The 24,836-nt window shown below is 37.1% G+C and overlaps 1 protein-coding gene and 1 long non-coding RNA gene across 3 annotated transcripts in view; both read left to right on the top strand.

Annotated features, from left to right (window-relative positions):
• The first annotated feature begins 421 nt into the window (after window positions 1–421).
• Window positions 422–24,836, top strand: part of TMEM57 (transmembrane protein 57) — a 58,345-nt gene continuing 33,930 nt past the window's right edge. Inside the window, exons 1-6 of one of the 2 annotated variants that reach the window (XM_014546874.1) lie at window positions 422–597; window positions 13,395–13,536; window positions 14,986–15,112; window positions 19,910–20,033; window positions 21,263–21,441; window positions 23,560–24,061. In XM_014546874.1, coding sequence (XP_014402360.1) covers window positions 584–597; window positions 13,395–13,536; window positions 14,986–15,112; window positions 19,910–20,033; window positions 21,263–21,441; window positions 23,560–24,061 — 1,088 coding nt within the window. In that variant the 5' untranslated portion in view covers window positions 422–583. The remainder of the gene's footprint in view (window positions 598–13,394; window positions 13,537–14,985; window positions 15,113–19,909; window positions 20,034–21,262; window positions 21,442–23,559; window positions 24,062–24,836) is intronic. The other variant, XM_014546875.1, reaches the window with a different exon arrangement.
• On the top strand, window positions 10,120–12,895 carry LOC106727635. Its single transcript, XR_001363867.1, has 3 exons — window positions 10,120–10,251; window positions 11,572–11,632; window positions 12,758–12,895. It is a non-coding gene; the product is annotated as an uncharacterized LOC106727635 (long non-coding RNA).

Below are 24,836 nucleotides of genomic sequence, written 5' to 3'. Positions count from 1 at the left end.
CCGGCTTGGGAGTCGCGGGCCTGAGCCCGGAGGCTCGAGGACCCTACGCACTGGGGGGCAAGGCTGACAAAGTTGGGAGCAGGCAGTGTCCCCGCGGCCCCGGGCAGACCGGGCAGGTGACCACATCGCCCCATCTTTCGCTTTCTACTTCTCTGATGGGATCTCCAACTTGGCACGGAGGCCTGAAGCCGATACCCCCAAATCATGCCCTATGGCCCCACTCCAGACTCAGAAAAGGAGCTGATGATCATTTTGTCAACAAACATTATTTTGACAGTTACAAGTGGATGGTGATTTTCGAACCTTTTCAAATGGATTTTTCTCCAAATTTGCATTTTTTTTTTTTCCTCCAAGAGAAAGACAGTGTGCTTTTAAAGAGAAATTGAATTCAGTACTGGGGGTGGGGGGAAGAGGGGGGGAACAGGTTCATGGGGCAACTTAGTGACAATCATTGCTATTTTCTGGTTCTCAGGATGTTAATTCTAAATGGTACTTGCCTTGATAAAGAATGATTTCAGTGGAGAAGTAATTAGTTTACAAAGGAGAGTTCTCAGCATGTGGATATAGGTTAAACTGAGTCCTCATGGTGTTTTACAGGTTAGCGTATTTCTCTGAGCTGTGGGACTTCTAGAAATATGTGCGGTAGCTGATGACACCCAGTTGCCTGAGCATAACTGTACACCTTGCACATGCTGCTGTTTGCACGAATGGAACGATTTCTTTTCGCAAGCAACTGACTGCTGTAAACATTGGGGGTTTTCTTATTTTCATGTTTAAAAGCATCAAGGAGTCAAAGTAAACAGTCCTTGAATATCTTCCTATGTAAGAGCCATAGATCATAGGAATAATTCATTCATTTAACAAATTTCTACACCATATGCTAGGCCTCTTCTAGCCAGGAAGAAGACAGCATTGAGTAAAACAGACCAAAATCCATGCTGAATTAATCAAACCTGACCGTTTTAACTAGGACTGTAAAAGGAAAAAACTTTTTTTTTTTCCTATAGATTTAATGGATGGGGGAAAGGTCTCTTCAAGTTACACACACTATTGATTCTTGAGTAACAAAATGGCTTTTTCCCCTGGCTATTGAAAAAGATTTGAACAGCTAAATATTAATACTGACTCAAGAATAGAAAAAGTATATAAAGCAGAATTGGTAGACAAAGGACAACTGTAGCATCGTAATGGCTATTTACAGTAACGATGTACCTCCATTTATAGAGAGAAGATTGGGAATCCCGTATTGTTTACATGTCTGCTGTTGTATTTCAACTTTTCTTTGTATTTGAACAGATATACACCATTTAGTACCTGTCCCATTATAACCACTCAGTCAATGTGAATCAATGTGAAGAGGTGAATTCATTGTCTCATGAAAATTATTTTACTGATGATCTTCTGTAATTTCAATTCTTACATTAAAGATTAATAGTAAATACCTAATGCAAGTGATTTAGAATTTCATATGTAAAATTTTAAGAAACCAACTCTTCAGCTTTCAAATCTGTTTGATTTCCTCTGTGTGGCATTAAGTCAATTGTCAATAAAAGACCTAAATATATTTTTACATCATATATCAAATGAGTGTTTCATTATCTGTTTCTTGGTTTATATTACGGAGTATTGGACTGAAGAATAGATCATAGGTGGTTCCCCCCCCCCCAATTCTGTTTTTAAGAAAAGATTTAGAAAATTTATAATCATTTCTGAAGCAAACAGATTGAGTGAGCTAGTTATAAATTGTGATGCTTGAGGATTTGTGAATATCAAATTTCTGTTGATCATCAAATTTAAGTCTATCCTAAATTGTTTTTCACACCATTTATTGCCCATTTTGTTTCTCAACATCTAGCCAATTTTGGTCTTGTTAAACAGAGAGCTTTCTTTTTATTTTTTTCTTTGAGGCTCTGTCGACAGTTTTGACAACTATTGTCCACTGTTTCATAGCATAACCTTTCATGGATTTGTATTTTTTTATGTTCTCAGTCTGTACAACTGTCTGAGCTTTGGTGTAGCAAAGAGGCAGCTGTGCTAAGGAGAGTATTGGACTGCTGGCATTAGGAGACCTAGGTTCATTCTCAGAATCCCACTTTGAACAGGCAGGGCGTCCACAGCTTTGATCTCCAGTTCTCATCTATCACATGAGTTTTGAGGACTAAAGGAGATATGTACAGTTTGTGAAACTATAAGTTCTAGCATGCCACAGAAATATTACTTGCCATGTTATCACATGTTGGGCTTATTCTTTAAAGAGGCAGGAAAGACTATAAAATTTGGTACAACTATAAACAACAGTCGAGTAGTCAAAGCAAGGGTCAGTTGCTGCTTGGTCTTGAAAAAAATCCTGTTGCTGATCCGTTTTTAATCATGGGCTCCAATCCAACAACTGTGACTGAGGTGATTATCAAATGATAGCATTATTGTCAGTATAATGGCTGTGACAGAATTTTGTTTCAGGGGCAAGATAGAAGGAAAATGGATTTTAGACATGATATTAATGTTAGCTATATTTCGATATATGCTCATTATTTGAGAATTGAAATGTTTAGAAATATGTTATTCTAGTCAAGTTAATCAAGAATGAGAGAAAGGAAACAGGAATGGTGATCATTTTCTTTTATATAATTAAGGGCTAAAATTCAGTGTCATTAAAAAAAAAAAATCCGAGCCAACACAGAGCCTGACACAGAGTAAGAATTCAGTGCTCAATAAATATTGAGTGAATTGATAAATGAATATAAGCTAATCCAATCCACTGATTTAAGAACCTGCATTGTTCAAGAATTATGGAAGGTCACAGGGTAAGACAGACAGTTCTTTGTCTTCAAGGAGTTTACCGTCTAGTAGGTCATAGTAATTCCTCTTAAATTTTGCAGTGGTTTTGAGGTTCTAAAGAACTTTGAGTTCTGTTCAAATAAAAATATTTGTGTTGACTTAAATTTTAGTTTGCTGTTTTAGTGGTTCACCTGATACATTAACAGCTTCATTTTGCCCTGTGCTATTTTATGATGAAATAGATACTTAAGTGAGGGAATATTTTCTAACTCAGAGAGATAGATGTGAAAGTACTATGGAAGTTATGAACACAAGTTATTAATAAGGGAAAGTAAGATGAATAATTCTACTAAACGATGACATTGCAGAGGTCCTCAGTTTGATGGCAGTGGTTCTCTCCCTGAGCTTGCCTTCACACATGCACCAGACAGACACTCCCAACAGTCCTATCTAATTATGTGAAGTGATTCTCCAGGCGAAGTGGGGTTGGCGTGCTATGTAGATTTTAAAAGCCTTAAGGGGGTTCTGTGTGACTCACCCACCTTTCACCTTGCCATACTCCTCACTCCTGTCTACCTGAAATTACTGACTTTATAATAGGAAGATGAGGAGATAAGGTGTGGTAAAAAGAAGACAGAGGCAGAAACATTTGTTTAAAGTCTCTATAGTTAAAATTGTTACTTACCTAAGTAAGTATAATATAAGAATTTTAAGTAAGTCATCTGTAAGCTTCAGGAAACTATTTACGGCTTTGTTACTGATGATTGAAGAAAGCACCTCTTCATTTGTGAATTTATGAATATTTCCTGCCATCGTACTGGGTTGGTTCTGCGTGTAGCATGTTTCCTGAAGCTTTGGCAGTGCAATACTGTACCTAACTCTCACAATTTTTATAGCTTAGTGTCGTAAAACTAGGACTGAAGACTTCACTGGCATATATACCTTTTCCCATCTTTGTTTCAGAGAAGAGTTTTCTGGCCTTTAACTTTTTAATTGGTCAATTTGCATCCTTCTCAGCTTCCTAATGTCCTTTTTCAGACCCTTGTCTGAATTATCTGGTCTCTAGAGATTTCACTTTACTGCTTTTCCTGCCTCCTTAATGATGTTGCTTTGCCTAAGCCTAGTTTTAGACTCCTCTGGGCTATGTTTATTAAAGCCACTGGAGGCTGGTGTGACCCTTGGCTGCCTTGATTTTACATGTGTTCTGCAACTGAAACCCCAGATACCAATGTTGCAATCTCATAGGCTAAAAGCATTTTGGTAACTTGGTAGGCTTAACGTCAACAGTGCTGGACCTGACATAAAAGTGACAAATTTGGTATTGTTTTAGAGGGGTGTTGGTACAATGGGATAGCTACAATCGAGAAATTGAAATATTTTCACTAACCTTTCTAGCGAGGTGTTTAGCTAAACCTTTTTATTTGTAGTTTCTATAGCATACATTTTAAAAAATCTGCCACAGTGGAATTTTGCCCTTAATTTTTGCTAGTAGTGTACTATGTTATAAAAAGAAAAAGTACTTTCCTCCAGCTTTCATTTATGATACTTCTTTTCTGAGCACTCTTGGCAGTTTAGTTTCATTAGATGTTTTGAAAATTCCCTTTACATTGCTGCTACCATTTGAAGCTGGAAAAGAGGGAACATGATCGATTTCAGATTTGCTTAAAAGCTTCCTGTTTTATCAGTGATATTCTTTTTTTCTTCATATTGAGTCCTTATGGCCTTTCTTGAACTCCATTGATGTTTCTATCTCTCTCTCCCCCTCCCTTCCTCTCTGAAATCAATATAAATATATTTTAAAACAAACAAACAAATAAAAAAAGTGTCAGCCAGTCCCTGCATACCAGATTTATCCTCTATAAAAAAAAAATCAATATAGCCCTGGCTGGTATGGCTCAGTTGGTTGGAGCATCCTTTGGTACAGCAAAAGACGGCAGGTTCGATTCCCGATCAGGGCACATTTCCAGGTTGTGGGTTCAACCCCCAGTCAGGGCACATGCAGGAGGCAGCCCATCAATGTTTCTCTTTCATCTCTCTCTCTCTCTCTCTCTCTCTCTCTCTCTCCTCTCCCTCCCTTCCTGTCTAAAAATAAATAAATAAAATAAGAATCAATATAGATATGACAACAATGCAAAATGTGATCCTGGACTAGGATCTGTCTATATCTATCTACCTTCCTATCTACCTATCTATCACTATAAAGGACATAAGTGAGATAATTACTGAAATTTGAATAAAGTTTATAGATCACACAGTAATACTATAGTAATGTTAATTTCCTTATATTGATAATTGTGCTGTGGTTATATGAGACTATCCCTGTTTTCAAGAAATCTAGGAGTAAAAGAGCATTATGTCTGTAATTATTTTTAAATGGTTTAGGGAAAAATAATATGTGTACATATATAGGGAGAGAATAACAGAAACTTGATAAAATGTTTTTATCTTTTGTGAAATCTGGGTGAAAGATATATGGGAATTCTTTGTACTATTTATGCAACTTTTCTCTAAGTATAAAATTATTTCAAAATGAAGTTAAAAAAATAAAAGTAACACATGTTTGTTACAAAAAAATTAAAGCAGCCCTGGCCAGGTAGCTCAGTTGGTTAGAGCGGCCTCTCATATGCCAAGGTTGTGGGTTTGATTTCCAGTCAGGGCACATACAAGAAGCAACCAATGAATGCATACATAAGTGGAACAGCAAATCTCTTTCTCTCTTTCTCTCTCTATCTCTCCCTCTCTCTTCCTCTCTCCCACTCCCTCTCTTCCTCTTCCTCCCTCTTCCTCTGTCTCTAAAAGCAATAACAACAAAATTTTTAAAAAATTAGACAATATGACAGTGTATATGTCTAATGCAGCGGTTCTCAACCTGTGGGTCGAGATGTTTTTTATCTCTCCCCCTCCCTTCCTCTCTGAAATCAATATAAATTGACCCCTTTGGCGGTCGAACAACCCTTTCACAGGGGTCGCCTAAGACCATCCTGCATATCAGATATTTACATTACGATTCATAACAGTAGCAACATTACAGTTATGAAGTAGCAACGAAAATAATTTTATGGTTGAGTCACAACATGAGGAACTGTATTTAAAGGGCCAGAAGGTTGAGAACCACTGGTCTAATGTAAAGGACCTCAGTACTCCTGCTCTGGGATGTCCACTGTTATCTAATTTATAAGATAGTTCCTTTTTTTCTATAAAGCAAACGTATTTCTTTCTTAACAGAAATAGGGTTCTATTTCACAGAAAATTTCTTGGCATTTCTCCTCATTTAGTCTCTTGCCCATTTCTTTACCTACAAATTTATTTATTTTTAGCAGCAATATAGCATTTTATGTAGAATTCACTCTGTTCTCTGTGGTCTTCAAACTCCCATTTCTGTGCTCTTTCAGTAGTGCCCTCCAGCCTGTGAGTTCCCTGTTTCTCAGGCTTCTTTCCTATAAATGGTAATAACTACCCTTCCTATTTCACAGTTGTCAGGATAAAATGAGATAATATGAAAGCATTTGGAAAAGTTACAAGTGTGATATAAGTGAAGGTGTGGTTGGGTATTGAAGATGTGAATCATAACACTTAATTTATTTATGAAATTTCTAATACTTATACAACATTAACATAGTTTTTTAGAGCCTGTGGGTTGTTTTATTTTTCTTGATGTATTTCTTAACCTCTCCATCCCAAACCCCATGGAGTTCACACTGTTGAAAAGTATTTTTGAAGCAGAAATTGTCCAGTTGCCTTAGGTTATCATACCTGTCCTTGATATCTCTGTAGTCTACATAATCTTTTATAAAAGTACTATACCACACAATTGTTAAAACCTTTTATAGTGATCCATTCTAGGTTTATTGTTCCTTTTAAATTGGACATACTTCACACTGATAGATTTGTTGTCATATATGTTGTATGTATATGTATGAGTTGGTGTGTATGCATGTGTAAATGTGTAGTTGACTCTAGAAAGGTTCTCTTTGCAGTCTGCCGGAGGCTTAAAATAGAAAAGAGAAATATGGAATAGCTTAGGTCTTCTCAAGCTGCTTCTCTTTTCTGGATTTTACACAAGGATGTGGTTGCAGAATGCAGCACTAGTTTTAGTCCAATTCATCTGGAGGCTCAGACACAACTTTCTGCAGCCCACCATTTTACTGTATTAGAAATTAAGACAAAAATGTAAAACAATTATTAGTTTATATAAAAATAACAAGAACAAATCCATGAGAAGAGTAATGTTGTTTTATATTTTTTGCAGATTTCTTTAATGTCAGAATTAATAGAAGACACTTTGAGAACCCCTACTTAGTCAGAACCAGTGGCAGGTAGGCCAACTGGAGTGATAGTTCCGCATCCAGAACAAGGCTGATTAGATTCATTTCTTCCTAAAGAAGAATAATCAGAATAGATTGGTAGCAGGTGCTTGGTAATCCTTCAGGCAGAATCTGTATTTGTTATCTTTGTTCATGTTGCTTTGTTAGGCACCCTTCCCAGTCACCTATGCATCATCTCTCCCTCTACCTTCATTGTAAGTGTACTTTGATAAAAGCCCTGCTGGCAGTTCTAAACACTCTATGCGTTGCAGATCAGTTGTTCAACAAGTATTTGTTAAGCTCCTGCAGCGTGCATGGTAGTGTGCTGGGCACTGAGGATAAAGCAGGGAACAAAATGGGCAGCTCCTCTGCTCTTGTGGACTTTACATTTAAACTGTTAATTACACAGAATATTATTTAATTATAACTTTGATTAAATATTCTTATGGCACAGCATGGGATGTGAGCATATAATCGGGTAACTATTTTTGCTTCGGGGTCAGGGAGGGCTTTGTTGAAGTGATGCTTCTGTGTGTGCTGAAGGATGAGGAGTAATGAAAGTGTACCTCGTAATTTAAATTGTACTTAGGTAGGGATTTTGTTTGTGACTTAGAAAGAAATGTAGAAAAATGGAAGATTTAACCCTGAACAATCTGAATGTTCTCAGTTAAGGGAAGTACAACTACCAGTTTGGAGATAAGTACTGATTATCTGAGCAGATCACTGTCTTCTTTTTCAGACATTGTGGATTTCAGTGGAAGTTCCATGACAACAAGAAGTTTATACTGTAGACCAGTACTTCTCAAATTTTATTTATTTATTTATTTTAAATTTTTATTTATTGCTTAGAGAGAGAGCGAGAGACAGAGGCAGAGAAAGAGAGATTTGTTGTTTCACTTATTTATGCATTTACTAGTTGCTTCTTGTATGTGCCCTGACTGGCGATTGAACCAGCAACCTTGGCGTATCAGGATGACATTCTAATAAACTGAGCTACCTGGCCAGGGCCTCAAATTTTAATGTATGCACAAATGGCTTAGAGAATCTGGTTCAAATACAGGCTTAGATTAAATAGACCCGGGGTAGGCCCTGAAATACTGTTTTTCTTAAAAGCTCATATGTGATGCTGGTGCTGCTGTTCATGGACCACAGTTGGAGTAGCAAGACTATATTTACACATTATAAGACTTAAACAGGAATACCAGTTGAATAAGAGGCTGGATGAATATTCTAGAGGTGATGCCCGATAGGGAGAGATATTTGATAACAGAAGACAAAACAGTTTGGTGTAAGAAGTTATCTTGCTACCACAGAAAGCTAAAAGCACTTCACAGTTGCTATTACAGAGGACAGGAAAGCTAGGAATTGAGATAAATGTCCACTAGCACAGCCAGTGAAATATTCCACAGAGTCATTTCTGTCGTGAGGACCAAGTGAACTAAATGGTCATTAGTCTGCCGAGGGAAAAGGTCAGGTACTGAGGATTGATGGCCACCCCGTGGTAATTATGTGGACTCTAAAAATGATCTGTGACAAGCAACTAAAGATACTAGAAAGGAAGGTGTACTTGACTTGGAAAAAGAACATTTAATACTACTTTTTGTTATTGATAGATGATTAATCCATAGATGGAGGGTACTGCTAAATAGATTTAGGTTAAAAAAAAGTTTCAAATGGCAAAGATAGAAATAAAATGGGAAAAGGGGAATCTTATAGTTAATATCCAGTTTGAAAGAATCACCACCATTAAGCCTATTAATTGCACATGTCTCTTTTTTATTTCTCTGGCACCCAAAATAGAAGCTTATAAGACTGTCAAAAGACATCACTGGTCTGCCCTTCTTTCATATGTTGTTATGGGAAATATTTTTTGTTATAGTTATGCTTTTAAATTTTTTTCAAGATGTTTTATAGATCTTAGTAAATTTATTTGGATCAGAGAATTAAAGTAACATCAAGTTAGCATGTTATATTATGAACTGTATGTATAAAGTATTTTCTATTTAATCATATTTTTTCGTGGTTTATTTTTCTAAGAATATGTCCATTTTGTCTAGGTTGTCCAGTTTGTTGGAGTAGAGTTGTTCATAGTATTTTTTTACTTCTCCTCTGTCATTTCTGATTTTGTTTATTTGGGTCCTCTCCCTTTGTTTCTTGGTGAGCCTGGCTAGAGGTTCATCAATCTTGTTTATCCTTTCAAAGAACCAGCTCTTGGTTTTATTGATCTTTTGTATTGTGTTGTTTTTTTTTGTCTCTATGTTATTTATTTCCGCTCTGATCTTTATTATTTTCTTCCTTCTGCTTACTCCAGGCTTTTCTTGTTGCTCTGTTTGTAATTTTTTAAGTTGTAGGGTTAGATAATTTATTACCATTTTTTCTTGTTTTTTGAGGTAGGTCTGTAGAGCTATGAACTTCCCTCTCAGGACTGCTTTCACTGTGTCCCACAGATTTTGGTTCTTTGTGGTTTAAAAGAAATATTTAAGTTATAATGACTTAAAATCCTGTCTAATTTTCTCACCCTTTAGAATGTCATGTTTTTGGATTTGGCAAAATTATATGACTTTCAGTACATTTAAAGAAAGGAATTAGGGGTTCTACAGTAATGAGCAGTCATTTTAGGTTACTTGTCTTTTAACTTTTGTATATTAACCTATAGAAGGACAATAGACATAATTTACTAATAAAGAGGACTAAGAGAATACCGAATCAGGCAACTATCATAAACTTTTTAAAACCCTCTAAGACTGAATTCGTAGAATTCAAGATTCGTTCTAGAGTAAAATCAACTTTGTCAATTAGATTGCTTCTTTTTTTAAAAAAATATATTTTATTGATTTCTTACAGAGAGGAAGGGAGAGGGATAGAGAGTTAGAAACATCGATGAGAGAAACATCGACCAGCTGCCTCCTGCACACCCCCTACTAGGGATGTGCCCGCAACCAAGGTACATGCCCTTGACCGGAATCGAACCTGGGACCCTTGAGTCCGCAGGCTGAGGCTCTATCCACTAAGCCAAACCGGTTAGGGCTAGATTGCTTCTTGATTTTTAGACGCAGGCCCACCTAAAAGGGGAGACTGAGAAAAGCTGAGGGTGTGGCATATGTTTGTAAAAAATCAACTTTCCTTCTAAACTGACTCAGTAAGAACTGGGTGTCAAGGAACATCAAAGGTATGCGAGTCTTTGTTTGAAAAGAAATGAAATATGTAAAAGGGGATCCCCTTGAAGTTACTGAGTTGAAAAGAGTAGTCACTGTAACAAAGATGATCATTTTTGTGTTGCCTTAGGTTTAAATGATTGAGTATTTTAAAAGTGTTCAATAGGCTGCCATTCTATGGATGATGCTATAGTGGCATGGAATGTTGCCGGTTAGACTGGGATCCTGCCATGCTTGGGAGCATTTGGGGCAGGAACAGTTGGTAGTACTCTACCTTTCCCACCTGGAGAATAGTATGACTAGAGACATGATGAGGTACAGCTACATTCCAAAGGCAGCCCCATGGAAAAAACGATTCATCAGAGAAGTAAATACATTTCCATGCTATTTCTTTTTTTTTTTTTTTAAATATGTTTTTTTTGCCCTAACCGGTTTGGCTCAGTGGATAGAGCGTCGGCCTGCGGACTGAAAGGTCCCAGGTTCGATTCCGGCCAAGGGCATGTACGTTGGTTGCGGGCACATCCCCAGTAGGGGGTGTGCAGGAGGCAGCTGATTGATGTTTCTCTCTCATCAATGTTTCTAACTCTCTATCCCTCTCCCTTCCTCTCTGTGAAAAATCAATAAAATACATATTTAAAAAAATATGTTTTTATTGATTTTTTTTTAAGAGAGAGGAAGAAAGAGAGATAGAAACATTGATGAGAGAGAAACATCAATCAGCTACCTCCTGCATGTGCCCAAACCCAGGCTTGAGCCCTGACTAGGAATCGAACCGGTGACCTCTTGTTTGATGGGTCGATGCTCAACCACGGAGACACACCAGCCAGGCAATTTCCATGCTGTTTCTTAAATGCCTTCAAAACATGGACGAACGGCTATTATTTCTTCTTTAAAACCTAGAAACAAGAAAAAAAAAAGCCTTTCAGTTTTAAAGCCAAGTAGCTTGGCAATCTAGTCGCAAACTATATTTGTGCTCCTGAATGCTTGTATGATTCAGTTGTTCCTTCTAATAAAATATGCCTTGCTTTCCCCTGGATCAGTGATGGGGTTTAATGGATGAGAGTGAGGGCCCTGTTCTCATCTGGCTAACATGACTCTAGTGAAATGAAACTAAAAGGCTGGGTTTAGGATTCAAGCCTGTGTTCTTCTGGTTTACCTTGGGTTCCTCTATTCTACAGTAAACGTCTTAGTTGAAACTTATTTACTATCAAGCCCAAAAGGTCTACCAAGAATTAGTATTAGAAATTGACCCAAGTTGCAAATTATGGATATCATTATGGTCCTGTATTATTGAGGGTCGCATGTGTCTGTTCTTGACATCTTTCCCTGTATAGCTTCAGAGGGCACAGAAAGAGTCCTCAGTGGTGGATCCTGGTTTTGTTGTTTCCTCCAGAGGTATATACTTTTTTATCTTACTTTATTTCAAATTTATTTCTGAAAGTCTTGATTTTTGTTGTTACTGGTATATATTCAAACAGCTAATTTAATCATGGCATTATTGGAATATTTGTATTGCAAAACACCATGCAAGGCTCTAGGCCAGCGGTTCTCAACCTGTGGGTCGCGACCCCTTTGGCAGTAGAACGACCCTTTCACAGGGGTCGCCTAAGACCATCCTGCATATCAGATATTTACATTACGATTCATAACAGTAGCAACATTACAGTTATGAAGTAGCAATGAAAATAATTTTATGGTTGGGTCACAACATGAGGAACTGTATTTAAAGGGCCAGAAGGTTGAGAACCACTGCTCTAGGCCAAGTCAAAGTGAATTTTATCTCCAGTCGGTATATTTTTTAAAGCCTTTTAAAAAAATCCTCACCCAAAGATACATTTTATTGATTTTTAGAAAGAGAGGAAGGGGGAGGGAGTGGAGGGATGCAGGGAGGTTGGGGGGGAGGGGGAGAAGAGAGAGAGAGGTGTGTGTGTGTGAGAGAGAGAAACATCCATCGGTTGCCTCCTGTACCTCTCACGACCAGGGACTGAATCCGAAATCTACATATGTGCCCTGATTGGGAACTGAACCTGCAGCCTTTTGGTGTATGGACTGATGCTCCAATCAACCCAGCCAGGGCTAGAAAACCTTTTTTAAAAAATACCAAAATTTAACCTGCTCTAGAATTGGGTTAAGGACCTAGAATTGGGGGTTTATTAATGGGTAGAATCTGAAGGCTTCCATTATCTATTATACAGTTAATGAACTGGAAGAATGGACATGAAAAAAATATTTTTTAAGCCATGCCCTTACCTTGTTTTGAGCTCTGCAGTGGTTAGATATGTGTTCTGACTGGCTTATCAGAGTATGTTTCTATTTAACGTAAGTCCAGAGGGAACTGGGAGCACACATTTACAGAGCAAGGCCGGGACACTTCAGGGTTTTTTCTTTAATGTATGCTTTTTTGTGCCCTCACAGCCCTTAGTGTTGGCATCTGCTCCCTAAGTTGGTTTCTGGCTCTTTTGGGAAGTCATTTGTTTTTTAAGGATTTATTAAATAAAACCTGTTCTATTTTTATTACAGCAGTTTACATGTTCAGTGACATTTGTTAATATGATAGCAAATCTGTAAAGCCACTAGAACCAAACAAAGGTCACTTCAAAGTACCCAGCTTACGAAGAATGGAGCAGCCATATCCCTAGGAAATTATCAAAGCCAAGCTCAGTTGCCATGGCAAGTCATTTGTTTTTAATTTGGTTAATGCAGATGAAAACTACATAGGGAGGCAAGAGGAGAAATGGGGGAAAAGACACAATTCTTCAAGCATGTAGGGATGTGCATAAACAATTTCAAAGACTTCATACAGGTGTAGAGAGGTAGGAAAACAGCAAATGTGAAGCCTTCAGCAGCTTGAAAGCTGTTATTTTGAGAGTTGCGGTATTTGAAGGCAGACAGCACATTTTAAAATAATGGTGAAATTTAATTTTTTCCCACCTTAAATGGAATTAAGCATAATTTGGTCATCATTTTATTTTGATAGTTGTGGGTCTCCGAATGAATACCAGAGCTTTGAAATTTTAGATGGCCCACGGCAACATCTCCATTGTTTTCATGGTATATGAAGATATTTTTTGTCTCTTTTAAGCAAAACAGTGCATTTTTCTCTTTCTAGTTCTTCACAAATGACTGTGAATTAATTATTTATTTTTATATTTTGCAGTACATTTTTATACCTGAAATTTCTGGTAGTGTGGGCACTTGTCCTCCTGGCAGATTTTGTCCTGGAGTTCAGATTTGAATACCTGTGGCCGTTTTGGCTTTTCATCAGAAGCGTCTATGATTCCTTCAGATACCAGGGACTGGTATGTTTATTAATACGTTTTTCAAGTATAATGAATTTAATAACCCTTCCAAGAAAATCTTCAATAACTGATAATGAAACTGTTTAAAGTAGATTTTATTAGTAATACTTAGGGGACTGTATTGAGCTAAATAGAGTCTATGAACTGACTCTAAGGCTGTTTTGTTAAACCCATTGATCAAATTAATAATCCCTCCTCCTCTACCATTGCAGTGAAAAGAAGGGGAGGGAAGGAGGACTCCCGGAGGGAGACAGAGTGGTGGAGGAAGAGTAGTTACCCCGTTCTGCTCTAAAATGTTTCTGGAGCCCCTATCACTGTGTTGGTGATTGGCTTAGAGTTAGAGCAGTGCCTCTCAAACTTTATGGTTTCAGAACCTGTTTACATCCTTAAAAATTATTGAGGACTCCAAAGAGCTTTTATTTATGAGGGTTACATTAATCCATATTTACTATATTAAAAATTAAAACAAAAACTTAAATATTTATTAATTCACTTAAAAATAATAGCAAACTTATTACCTATTAATACAAATTACATTTTTAAATGAAAAATAAATATATTTTCCAAAACAAAAAAATTGGAAGATCGACTACAGTTTTGCAAATTTATATAATGTCTGGCTTAATGGAAGACAGCTGGATTTTCATATTTGCTTCTGAACTTACTCGATTGCAATATCACATATCATGTAGCTTCTGGAAAACGCCACCATACTCTTGAGTGAATGAGTGTGAAAAAGACAGATAACATCTTAGTATTATTATGAAAACAGTTTTGACCTGGAAGACTTGCTGAAAGACCCCTAGAGATCCCCAGACCATGTGTTGAGAATTGCTGGTTTAGAGCAAGGGCACAGGTCTTATAGTTCTGTTGTGTTCCATAGCCACATCTTAAACTTATAACTCTTTCTACCTGGGCATGGTGCTTTGGTCAAAGCAAATCTATGCCTTGAAAAGATGGTTTTGAGCTCATGTCCCATTGGTAATAGGTAGAAGTGTGTCCCGAGGAAAGCTGTGTTAGTAAAATCACTAACATCAGCATAATTCTTATTGTTTAGTTTGGTTCATATGTGCTCCAGCAGCCTACCCTTTAAGAATGAGGCTCTTTAGGAATGTATTGTAAGGAGAGAGGAGGTTTTTCTGTGTTAAAATGCTAGTTCTTTTAGTAACCTACCTGTGGAGTCCAAGTGAACTCACTTGAACCAACCTCAATTTGTTTCAGTCCAGTTCTTCATGATTTGAGGCCATAAACAGGATTACTCTTTAACATTAAATTAACACTACTTTTTATATGGTTGATTTTAAATGTTTAAAATTTCCTGTTACAACTTGCTCTGTAGTTATTGCATGGCAGTTTCAGAGATTTTGTCCAACATATTTTTAATAATCTCTGTTTGAAAATAACAGGTTCTAAGAGGTGTTTCTTATTTTGTTTTGTTTTTCCCTTTAGGCCTTCTCAGTGTTTTTTGTTTGTGTAGCATTCACGTCAAATATCATATGTCTGCTGTTCATCCCCATACAATGGCTTTTTTTTGCTGCTAGCACATATGTATGGGTTCAGTACGTATGGCACACAGGTAAGTCTTAATGATTTCTTAGATGGACAAAAATCTTAGATTCAGACTTCTTAAATGTGATTAATCTTTAAATAAATTATTTAGAGTTCAGTTTAATGTAGACATTTTAAAGTTGTCTTTTCCTAATAGATTATAATATACCTTTAAAATATATTTTATTTTTTCATTCTTAAATCAAAAGTTTAAGCCTTTATGACTTGATATCTCGATTGTTACTGCTGTCATCATCATTTTGTTGTTGTTGTTTTGTTAATCCTCAACTGAGGATATTTTTCCATTGATTTTTCAGAGAGAGAAGAAGGGAGAGGGAGAGACAGGAAGAGAGAGACATCGATTGGCTGCCTCCCACAGGCGCCCCAACCAGGGCTGGGGATCGAGCCCACAACCAAGGCACGTACCTTTGACTAGAATGGAACCTGGGACTCTTCAGTCTGAGGGCGACACTCTATCCACTGAGCCAAATTGGCCAGGGCTGTCATCATCATTTTTTTTTTTAAAGTCAAAGTGATTTCTATTTAGGTAGACTTGAAGACAGCTATGTGCCAAATAGGAAAAATGTTCTGGGAGTTTCAGCATTGAAAGGAAGTCAGAGGTCATTTAGTTGAAGCCTTATTTGGTATAGCATTCCTCACACATGGTATTTAGTCTCTGTTTGAAAACCTATAGTGACAAGGCACTTACTAGTACTACTGTTGTTTTGGGGCATCTGTAATAGAAAATTCTTTCTCATACTGAGCCAGAATTTTCTTCCTTATACTTTTGACCTAGTACGTCTTAACTGTTTTTGGACTTTCTGATCTGACTTAGAGGATATAAATTTTAAATTTCATTAAAATTTCAGGGGAGCTGCAGGTCATCTCCTCAAGGCCAAATATTGGACCTCCTTGCATTAGAGCCACACTGAATAGGTGTAACCTCCATCCACATTAATATTTCTTTAGAGAGTAAAGACACTGTCATATCCTCTCAAGTCTTCTTTTCTGGAGGTAAAACATCTCTGGTTTCATCAGCTTTTCCTTGTGTGTTATTTTAAGCACTTCATCACCCTAATCTCCCTAGTTCTTAGTGGGTTTTCTTTTTTTTAAGAATCCTTATCTTTTTTTTTTTAATGTTTTTATTGATTTTAGAGAGAAGAAGGGAGAGGGAGAGGGATAGAAACATCAGTGATGAGAGATAATCATTCATCGGCTGCCTCCTGCACGCCCCACACTGGGAATCGAGCCCACAACTTGGGCATGTGCCCTAACAGGGATCAAACCATGACCTCCTAGGTCAGTGATGGTAAACCTTTTGAGCTCGGCGTGTCAGCATTTTGAAAACCCTAACTTAACTCTGGTGCCGTATCAAATATAGAAATTTTTTGATATTTGCAACCAGAGTAAAACAAAGACTTATATTTTTGATATTTATTTTATATATTTAAATGCCATTTAACAAAGAAAAATCAACCAAAAAAATGAGTTCGTGTGTCACCTCTGACACGCGTGTCATAGGTTCACCATCACTGTCCTAGGTCATGGGTTGACACTCAACCACTGAGCCACACCAATGAGACCTTAGTAGTTCTTTTAACCAAAATTTATTGTTTCAGGTATGTTCTGACTTGAAGTGACACAGTCACCCCCCTTCTTCTTACTGCTATTTCAAATTAAGATGAAATGAGATGTTTTGACAGTTCCACTCCACTGTCAAAGACTGAACATCAGATGCATAGGATGTGATCATTTAACTTGTCTGCGAAGCTGCCTGAAACTTGATTCTTAGGACCAGCTGCAACCTGTAGGATTTTGACCACTTAGGGAACACCAGCTAATATAAGCTCTCTGGAGCAACATTCATCCTCTTCTCAAAGTTACTAAGAGGGTGGTGTTGGCCCATGTAGAAGACGCAGTTCAGCTCTGTTATTTAAAGTATCCATCATGAGCATGGTTTTCTCCATCTCCACCTTCACCACTCCTTCATATGTGACTTGATTTATAAGCTAGCACAGCCGTGGGCAAACTACGGCCCGCGGGCCGGATCCGGCCCGTTTGAAATGAATAAAACTAAAAAAAAAAAAAAAAGACCGTACCCTTTTATGTAATGATGTTTACTTTGAATTTATATTAGTTCACACAAACACTCCATCCATGCGTTTGTTCCGGCCCTCCGGTCCAGTTTAAGAACCCATTGTGGCCCTCGAGTCAAAAAGTTTGCCCACCCCTGAGCTAGCATGATGGTTTCTGAGTGTGCTTTCCTCTAATTAAAGAGATTTTCCTACACACCAGTTTTTCCTTGTACTTCCTTGGCTTGGGCCTGTTTCGAGTGAGTTGCCATTTACAGTAGTCACTGTCTCTAGGTCTCAGTTTATTCTTTGTCATATGAAAGTGGAGTAATCTAGATAATGTTTAAGGGAGCCTTCCAGCTCAGATAATCTGTGACTCTGATGAACTATAATGATTTCCTAAATTACTTTAATAATGTCTCAGTAGTTAAGAAAAAACTACTCGTATAACTATTCATAGAATCTACTGGGAACGAGTTTGGTGGGTGACCCACAGGGCAGCAATGAAGCTAATGTCATAAGTGATACTGGCCTCTCTTTAGCCCTAGGCTCAGAAATGTATGTTGGAATAGCTCAGCTGCTAAGTATGTTTTAATTAGGAATGATTGGAGCTCAAACAAACAAACAAAACAACTTTGTTTTACTATTGGGCCTAACAAACATGAGTGCAGTTTATGTAACTTGGGATTAATTTTTTCCCAGTTGTTAAAATGTAAAATTCTTTCTTAAGAATATTAGGAATGGTTGATGAAATTATATATTGCCACAAAAGAATATTATATTATAAACTTTTCCCCTTGCTGTTGAGAGGGGGGAAATAGGATACAAAATTGTATGTACAACATGACTGTTGTTCAAAAATATTTTCAACATAATTTTACTTTATTATTTGATAGGTTTAGAAATACAGATATTTTGTCCAAATTTTTCTATTTTTTTCTGTAATGTAATTTTTTAAATTATATTTATGATAACCTTAGAAATTAATATAGGGAGTAGGGAATATAACTTTTTAATGTGTTTTTATTGATTTCAGAGAGAGGAAGGGAGAGGGGGAGAGGGAGAGAGGGATAGAAACATTGATGAGAGAGAAACATCAATTGGCTGCCTCCTACATGCCCCCTACTGGGTATTGAGCTCACAATCAGGGCATGTGCCCTAACTGGGAATTGAACCAGAACCTCCTGGTGCATGGGACGATGCTCAGCCAGCCAACCCAGCCACACTGGCCAGTTGGGAATATAAATTATTTTGAAACTAAGATGAAGATGCATTTTCCTAAAGGTTGCTGTCTATCATCCTATATTGTAAAAATACCTTTTTTTTTTTTTTGTATAATCTATAAGAATGATTGAGTCTATTAGCTACCTTCACAGAGGTTGGGAGTGTTTTCCTTCTTTATGGACTAGGCCTAAGGGAACTTAGGTTTATTCTCTTTAGAAGCAGACTTAGTATTATCTCTGTAAACTTGGACCAATTTGTATAAACTCTGGGCCTCACTTTACTCTTCAGTAAAATAAGGAAGTGGGGCTAAATGATATTCTTTCTAGTTCCAAAATTGTATGATTTATTTGTTTGTTTGTTTCATCCCAAAGATCCTTAGCAAAAAGCTTTAGGTCACTGATTTTTCTCCCCTAGTCTCTCTTTGGTAACTTGCTTGCCTTATACAGTCTAAAAGGAGCTCTTTCCACAGTTGTTGGACCTCATGCCTATGTAGTCCATCTTTATAAAATACCCCATTATTAGTCACATCCTGACAAACATGGACCTCGCTGCAGATTTTGATTCTAAAACCAGTGAAAATTATTTCTTATTTGCAACTTATTCTGTTGCAAGCTGCTTTTTTCTTCCTTGGAAATTGTTTTTAATTACAAAGGGAATATGAGCTTGTAGTTAAGAAAAAAAAAATTTTTTAATAGTACTTCAGTGTCAGAAAAATTTCTTTGTGTTGTAGCTCATTTGTACTTAATAATTTATTTTTTTACATATTTCATATTAGTACAGATCTTCATTCTTTTGAAAACTGCATCATATTTTATTATATAAGTTAACCAAAATTAAACAGTTCCCTATTGATGGACATTTTAATTAATTCTATTTTTTTCACTGTTGCAAATAATAATACAGTGCATATTCTTATATACTTATCTCAAGGTTCTTATATTTCTGTAGGGTAGATTTCTGGAATTGGAATTTCTAGGTCAACGGTTTAAGTATTTTAAATTTAATTATATTGCCAAATTGCCTTTTAAGATGTTTGCCTCAATTTATATCATTGCCAAGTATGAGAATGAACCCTTTCTCATACCCTCCCTATACGATTACATGTCTTAAATTTATGCTTATCTGATAGGTTAAAAAAAGGAATCTCATTTTTAAAGTTTGTATGTCCCTAATCAGTAGTGAAATTGAGCCTCTTTTTATATGCTTTTTAGCCATCTATGTATTTTCTTTTATGGCTTATAATCATTGCCTTTCTGTTGATTTATAGGAGCTCTTTGTATGTTAGGGCTATAACTCCTTTGTTTACATATACTGTAAATATTTTCTGCCAGAATGTTTGTCTTTTATTTCTTCCTATGATTCCATAGCATCTTTTGTCATATAAAAGCTTTCAGTTTGTATTAAATTGCTTTTTAATTGTTTAAAAGTCTTAATGAAAGTAACTGTAGTTGAACCAGTCTTTCAAACAACCCATCTGTTCTGTTAGTTAATGTATCATTGATGCTTGTCTCTCTGCTGCTTTTCCACAGAAAGAGGAGTGTGTTTGCCCACAGTGTCCCTCTGGATACTCTTTGTTTATATTGAAGCAGCAATTAGATTTAAAGATCTCAAAAATTTTCATGTAGACCTTTGTCGTCCATTTGCTGCTCACTGGTGAGTATTATGTATATTCTTAATCTATAATTCAGTTCAATGTTTTTAATGTAAATGGTAAGTCCAATTGTAAATTTTTTCTTAGAGATTTTATGTGAACCCAGAAGACCACATAACATGGTGGCAAAGAGCATGAGCTCTCTCTATTCAGGCAAATGAGTGTTTGAATGCCAGCTCTGTCCCCTAACAGCTTTGTTGCCTTGAACATGTATGTCACTGTCTCTAAGCCTTAGTTCTCCTACCTGTATATTGGGGACTTGTCTCATGGGAATATGGGAAAGATGAAATGAAGTGATGTATGTAAAGTGTTTAACTTAATGCCAAGTACATAGGTATCTGATAAATGTTATCTGTTTTCATAATGATCAGGTATTGATCCTAAAAAGTCTTGATGAAATATATGGCTATTTCATAAAGCATAAATGAATTTATAATTTTCTTATCTAATTTATAAAAGCAAGAAAATATTAATATTTAATGGAATATTATTACTAGTTAAAGGAATATTATTTTTTCTTTTAAAATGTAAATTAATATTAAGATAATTTATTCATTTAACCTTAACCATGAAACTTTTTTTGTTGTTAATTCTCACATGAGGCTATTTTTTTTACCATTGCTTTCCAGAGATTGATAAGTTTTAAAATTAATGAAGTATAATATGAGTTTTGACAGTATTTGCAGAGGCTTTGAAACAGACTGATGAGTTGAATGAAAATATTTCAACTTTTATTCCCTCAGGTAGCAAGAATATTAAATTAGTCACTTGAATTTGAGCCTGTTTTCTGGTATTAAAAAACAAATGATGTCCTTTTGATTTTTTAACACTTATGATATTGACTTATGATCCCTACCCTGTTAGATCTTAAAAGCATACAGATGCCCAAATTCTAATATTGCACAAGGCACTTCAATGTTAATCAACAACATTAGCCACTGTATCCAGCAATCACTGTGGTAACTTCTTGAGTTAGCTTGAAGAATGCCAACTCTAATGGGCAGCTTCTTATGGTCTAATGGTCCCACTGTTCCCTGGGGGTTTGTTCTACATACCAACTGCTTCTGATTTCCACAGCAGACACCCCATTTATTTATGTGTTTGCTGAATGCTCAACTATCATCATCTAGCGTTTATTTCTTAATTTCAGTCATAGGTGTCCTCATATGTATGATGCATGTGTTCTTTTGTTTTTAACTTGCAATTACTGGCTGGATTGTCTTCTCTCTAGTATTGGGTACCCTGTGGTGACTTTGGGCTTTGGCTTCAAAAGTTATGTAAGCTACAAAATGCGGTTAAGGAAGCAAAAGGAAGTACAAAAAGAGAACGAATTTTACATGCAGCTTCTTCAACAAGCCCTACCCCCAGAGCAGCAGATGTTACAGAAGCAAGACAAAGAGTCTGAGGAAGGTAGGTCTTTACCCTAAAGCTATTGGCTCAATAGGTTAGTCATTATTTTATTTGTCAGTACAGTTTTATTTATTTATATTTTTTGGAAAAGTTGCTAGGCCTTTGGAAGATTACCAAGGATTTCCTGTTTTCTGGTATTCCTCGTTAGGGCCATTGCTTTGTTTGATCATGTAATATAGAGTGTGAGTGATGTTCTCTACCTAGGATCTGAAGACCATGTACCTTTAAATATGTTTATTTGTTATTTTTATATCTTATTTAATTTTTTTATATTTTAATTGTTATAAATATTTTAAAATATTCATTCTTAGTAGCAAAATAGTATGTATAAATGTATGAGTTTGTACCTGAAGCAAACCAAGAATCAAAGTATAAGTCAGATAGAGAAATAGATAAACAGAATTGTTTTATAAGTCAAAATTTTTCTGAATAGAGCAAAGATGGATAAGTCCCATTTTAAATGGCTCATATAATGCAATGTGGAACTTAAATGGTACCTTTTCTATAAGGACCTCTCTAATGAGCATATAATTAATTCAATAGATGAATTTACAGCAGTACCAGTTTTCTTTGGTTTGATAGTTGAAAGTTTGGTGGTCATATTTGTAGTTGGTATATGCCAAATCTTATTCTCTGGTATGGTGCAAAAATATCTCTTTAAGTAGACTTTGACAAATTGGAATGTGTAGACCTGAAACAGAAAATTTTTTATAAGATACCTAGTAAATGATACAGACTTTTTAAAAAAAATTTTTTTAATTGATTTCAGAGAGGAAGGGAGAGGGAGAGAGAGATAGAAACATTAATGATGAGAGAGAATCATTGATCTGCTGCCTCCTGCACGACTCCCACTGGGGATCGAGCCTGCAGCCTAGACATGTGCCCTGACCAGGAGTTGACCATGACCTCCTGGTACATAGGTTGATGCTCAACCACTGAGCCACACCAGCCAGACCAGACTTCTTATGTCAAAGCTAGAGTCAAGAAAAAAATGTAGATTTGAATTGTAACATCACACTTCTTTTGTTTAATCTCTTTGTTTTCAATTAAGTTATTAAGTTTGTTTAATCTAAACATCTCTTAAAATATGGCTTCTTACGAATATGGTCTGCTTGTGTCCTCTCACCTCAAGTTTGATTTGACCGATAAATGAAGTAGGATTTAATTATAAAATCCTCATCGTATTTTTGAGGCAAAGTTTTAGTGGCTTGTTTGGTGTTTATAAATGATTAGAGGCCCAGTGCACAAAATTCGTGTGCAGGTCGGGTCCCTAGGCCTGGCTGGAGATCAGGGCCAATCAAGTTCCCCGCCTCCCCTCCTCTCCCCTCATCCTTCCCTCTCCGCCCACGCACTGCCACTGCATGGTTCCCTGCCTCCGCCCCTCCTCCTTTCCTCACTGCATCCGCCACCACCCACCCCTGGTTCCTCGTCCCAGCCCGGGGCCTGGCCCTGATTGGGTGATTGGGGCCTGCCAGGGGGAGGGACTGGGAGGTTGCCTGGCCCCAATTAGGTGTTCGGGGCCTGCTAGCGGGGGGTCAGGGCCGCAGGAGGTTGGTCCCCAGGTGGGGGTTGATCTGGTGTAGGGCAGGCCAGGGGGCTGCGGGCAGTTGGCCAGCTGGCCCTGCTCCCGATCAGGGCCCGATGGGGAAGGACCAGCTGGGGGGGGCAGGGGGAGAGGGCTTATTGGGGGCTGGGACGGCTGTCCAACCTCCCACAGCCCCTCCTTCATTCGGGGTGGGGGAGCCGATGGGGGCAGGGCCGGCCAGGGGGAGGGACCGTGGGAGGTTTGGGGGGCCGATCAGGGTCCCAATCGGGCCGGTTGGCCGCTGCAGTGTGCATCATAGTGACCAGTCATTCTGGTCTTCCTGTAGTTCCAGTTGCTTGGCTTTTATATATGTAGATGGTAATTTTCTAAATATTCAGCTTCTCAAATTTATTTGGATTTGCTTCTTGAAGTTAGCATGATGTGGTGTAGTTACTGCTTCTAAATGAGCTTGCAGATTAATGTGAGTTTCTAAGCATAGATAATGCAGTTTATTGAATCAGTCTTTTCTGTTTTATACAACTAAATATTCTGATGTGGATTTTTTGTTTGTTGGTTTGTTTTTGGTATTGTAGCTGCCAAAGGATTACCTGATATGGACTCCTCCATCCTTATACACCACAACGGAGGCATCCCAGCCAACAAAAAACTCTCCACAACTTTGCCAGAGATAGAATACCGAGAAAAAGGGAAAGAAAAGGACAAGGATGCCAAAAAACACAACCTTGGAATAAATAACAACAATATTCTACAACCTGTAGACTCTAAAATACAAGAAATTGAGTATATGGAAAATCATATCAACAGTAAAAGGTTAAATAATGATCTTGTGGGAAGTACAGAAAACCTCTTGAAAGAGGACTCATGCACTGCTTCCTCAAAAAATTACAAAAATGCCAGTGGAGTTGTGAACTCCTCACCTCGAAGTCACAGCGCCACAAATGGGAGCATTCCTTCTTCATCTAGTAAAAATGAGAAGAAGCAGAAATGCAGTAGCAAGAGCCCAACTACACACAAAGACTTAATGGAAAACTGTATTCCTAATAACCAGCTAAGCAAACCAGATGCACTGGTAAGGTAAGTGTGCCTGCTGTGTCCTTACCAACATTCTCCAATAAACTTACCTTAGGTCTTGAAAGACACACTTCCATGTGGGCCTGTGGGAATTGTTGGTGTTCAGATACTATAACTATAAACTGTGGCATTTGACATTTTAGTGTTTATTTCATAAGGGTTTGTTGGCCACGGGTGCCACTGTTCTGAAGCATTGATTCCAGCTCTTTCCAGTGTTTTAAGAAGGGACAGTGATTGCTTTCCACATTTGACATATTTACATGTAACTTGATTTTCTAATGCTATGGAGAAGCTTATCTTTAGTCTTTGTCCTTTTTGCATATTCAAAGTTCTTGTGGCATAGACACAAAAAGAAGAGTGTGTGTCCTGTTGATGCAAATCTCTTTGTCAGATAGATACCAAAAAGGGTGGTGGAAAATTGCCCTTACCACTCTGTGCTTGATTGTTTTTCTACTTAAAATGCAAATCATTCTCCAAATAACTCTGGGAAAGTTAGGTTTGAAAAATAATCTCTTTCTAAAAGTTCCAGAGGTAAATACAGTGTTAGACATGGATTTAAATCAGAAATATTCCTTTTTTCATCTTTAATAAAATAATAATGTTGTATTACCTTGACTGGCTCAGACTTAATTTTGCTGTATTTTATATTTTTGTGTATTCTTTAAAATACCCATGTTCCTTGTACCCTCATATCTTTTAATTTGGAAACTGGGATCTGAACTAGAGCTTTTTTAAATATGTAACTGAAGAGGGCAATTGTAACTCCCTCTAAAAGTTA

The sequence above is a fragment of the Myotis brandtii genome, unplaced genomic scaffold (assembly GCF_000412655.1).
Source record: "Myotis brandtii unplaced genomic scaffold, ASM41265v1 scaffold456, whole genome shotgun sequence".
In the NCBI taxonomy this organism is placed as follows: Eukaryota; Metazoa; Chordata; class Mammalia; order Chiroptera; family Vespertilionidae; genus Myotis; species Myotis brandtii.
Note: the sequence above shows the minus strand (reverse complement) of the source record. Positions and strands in the feature narration are given on the sequence as shown.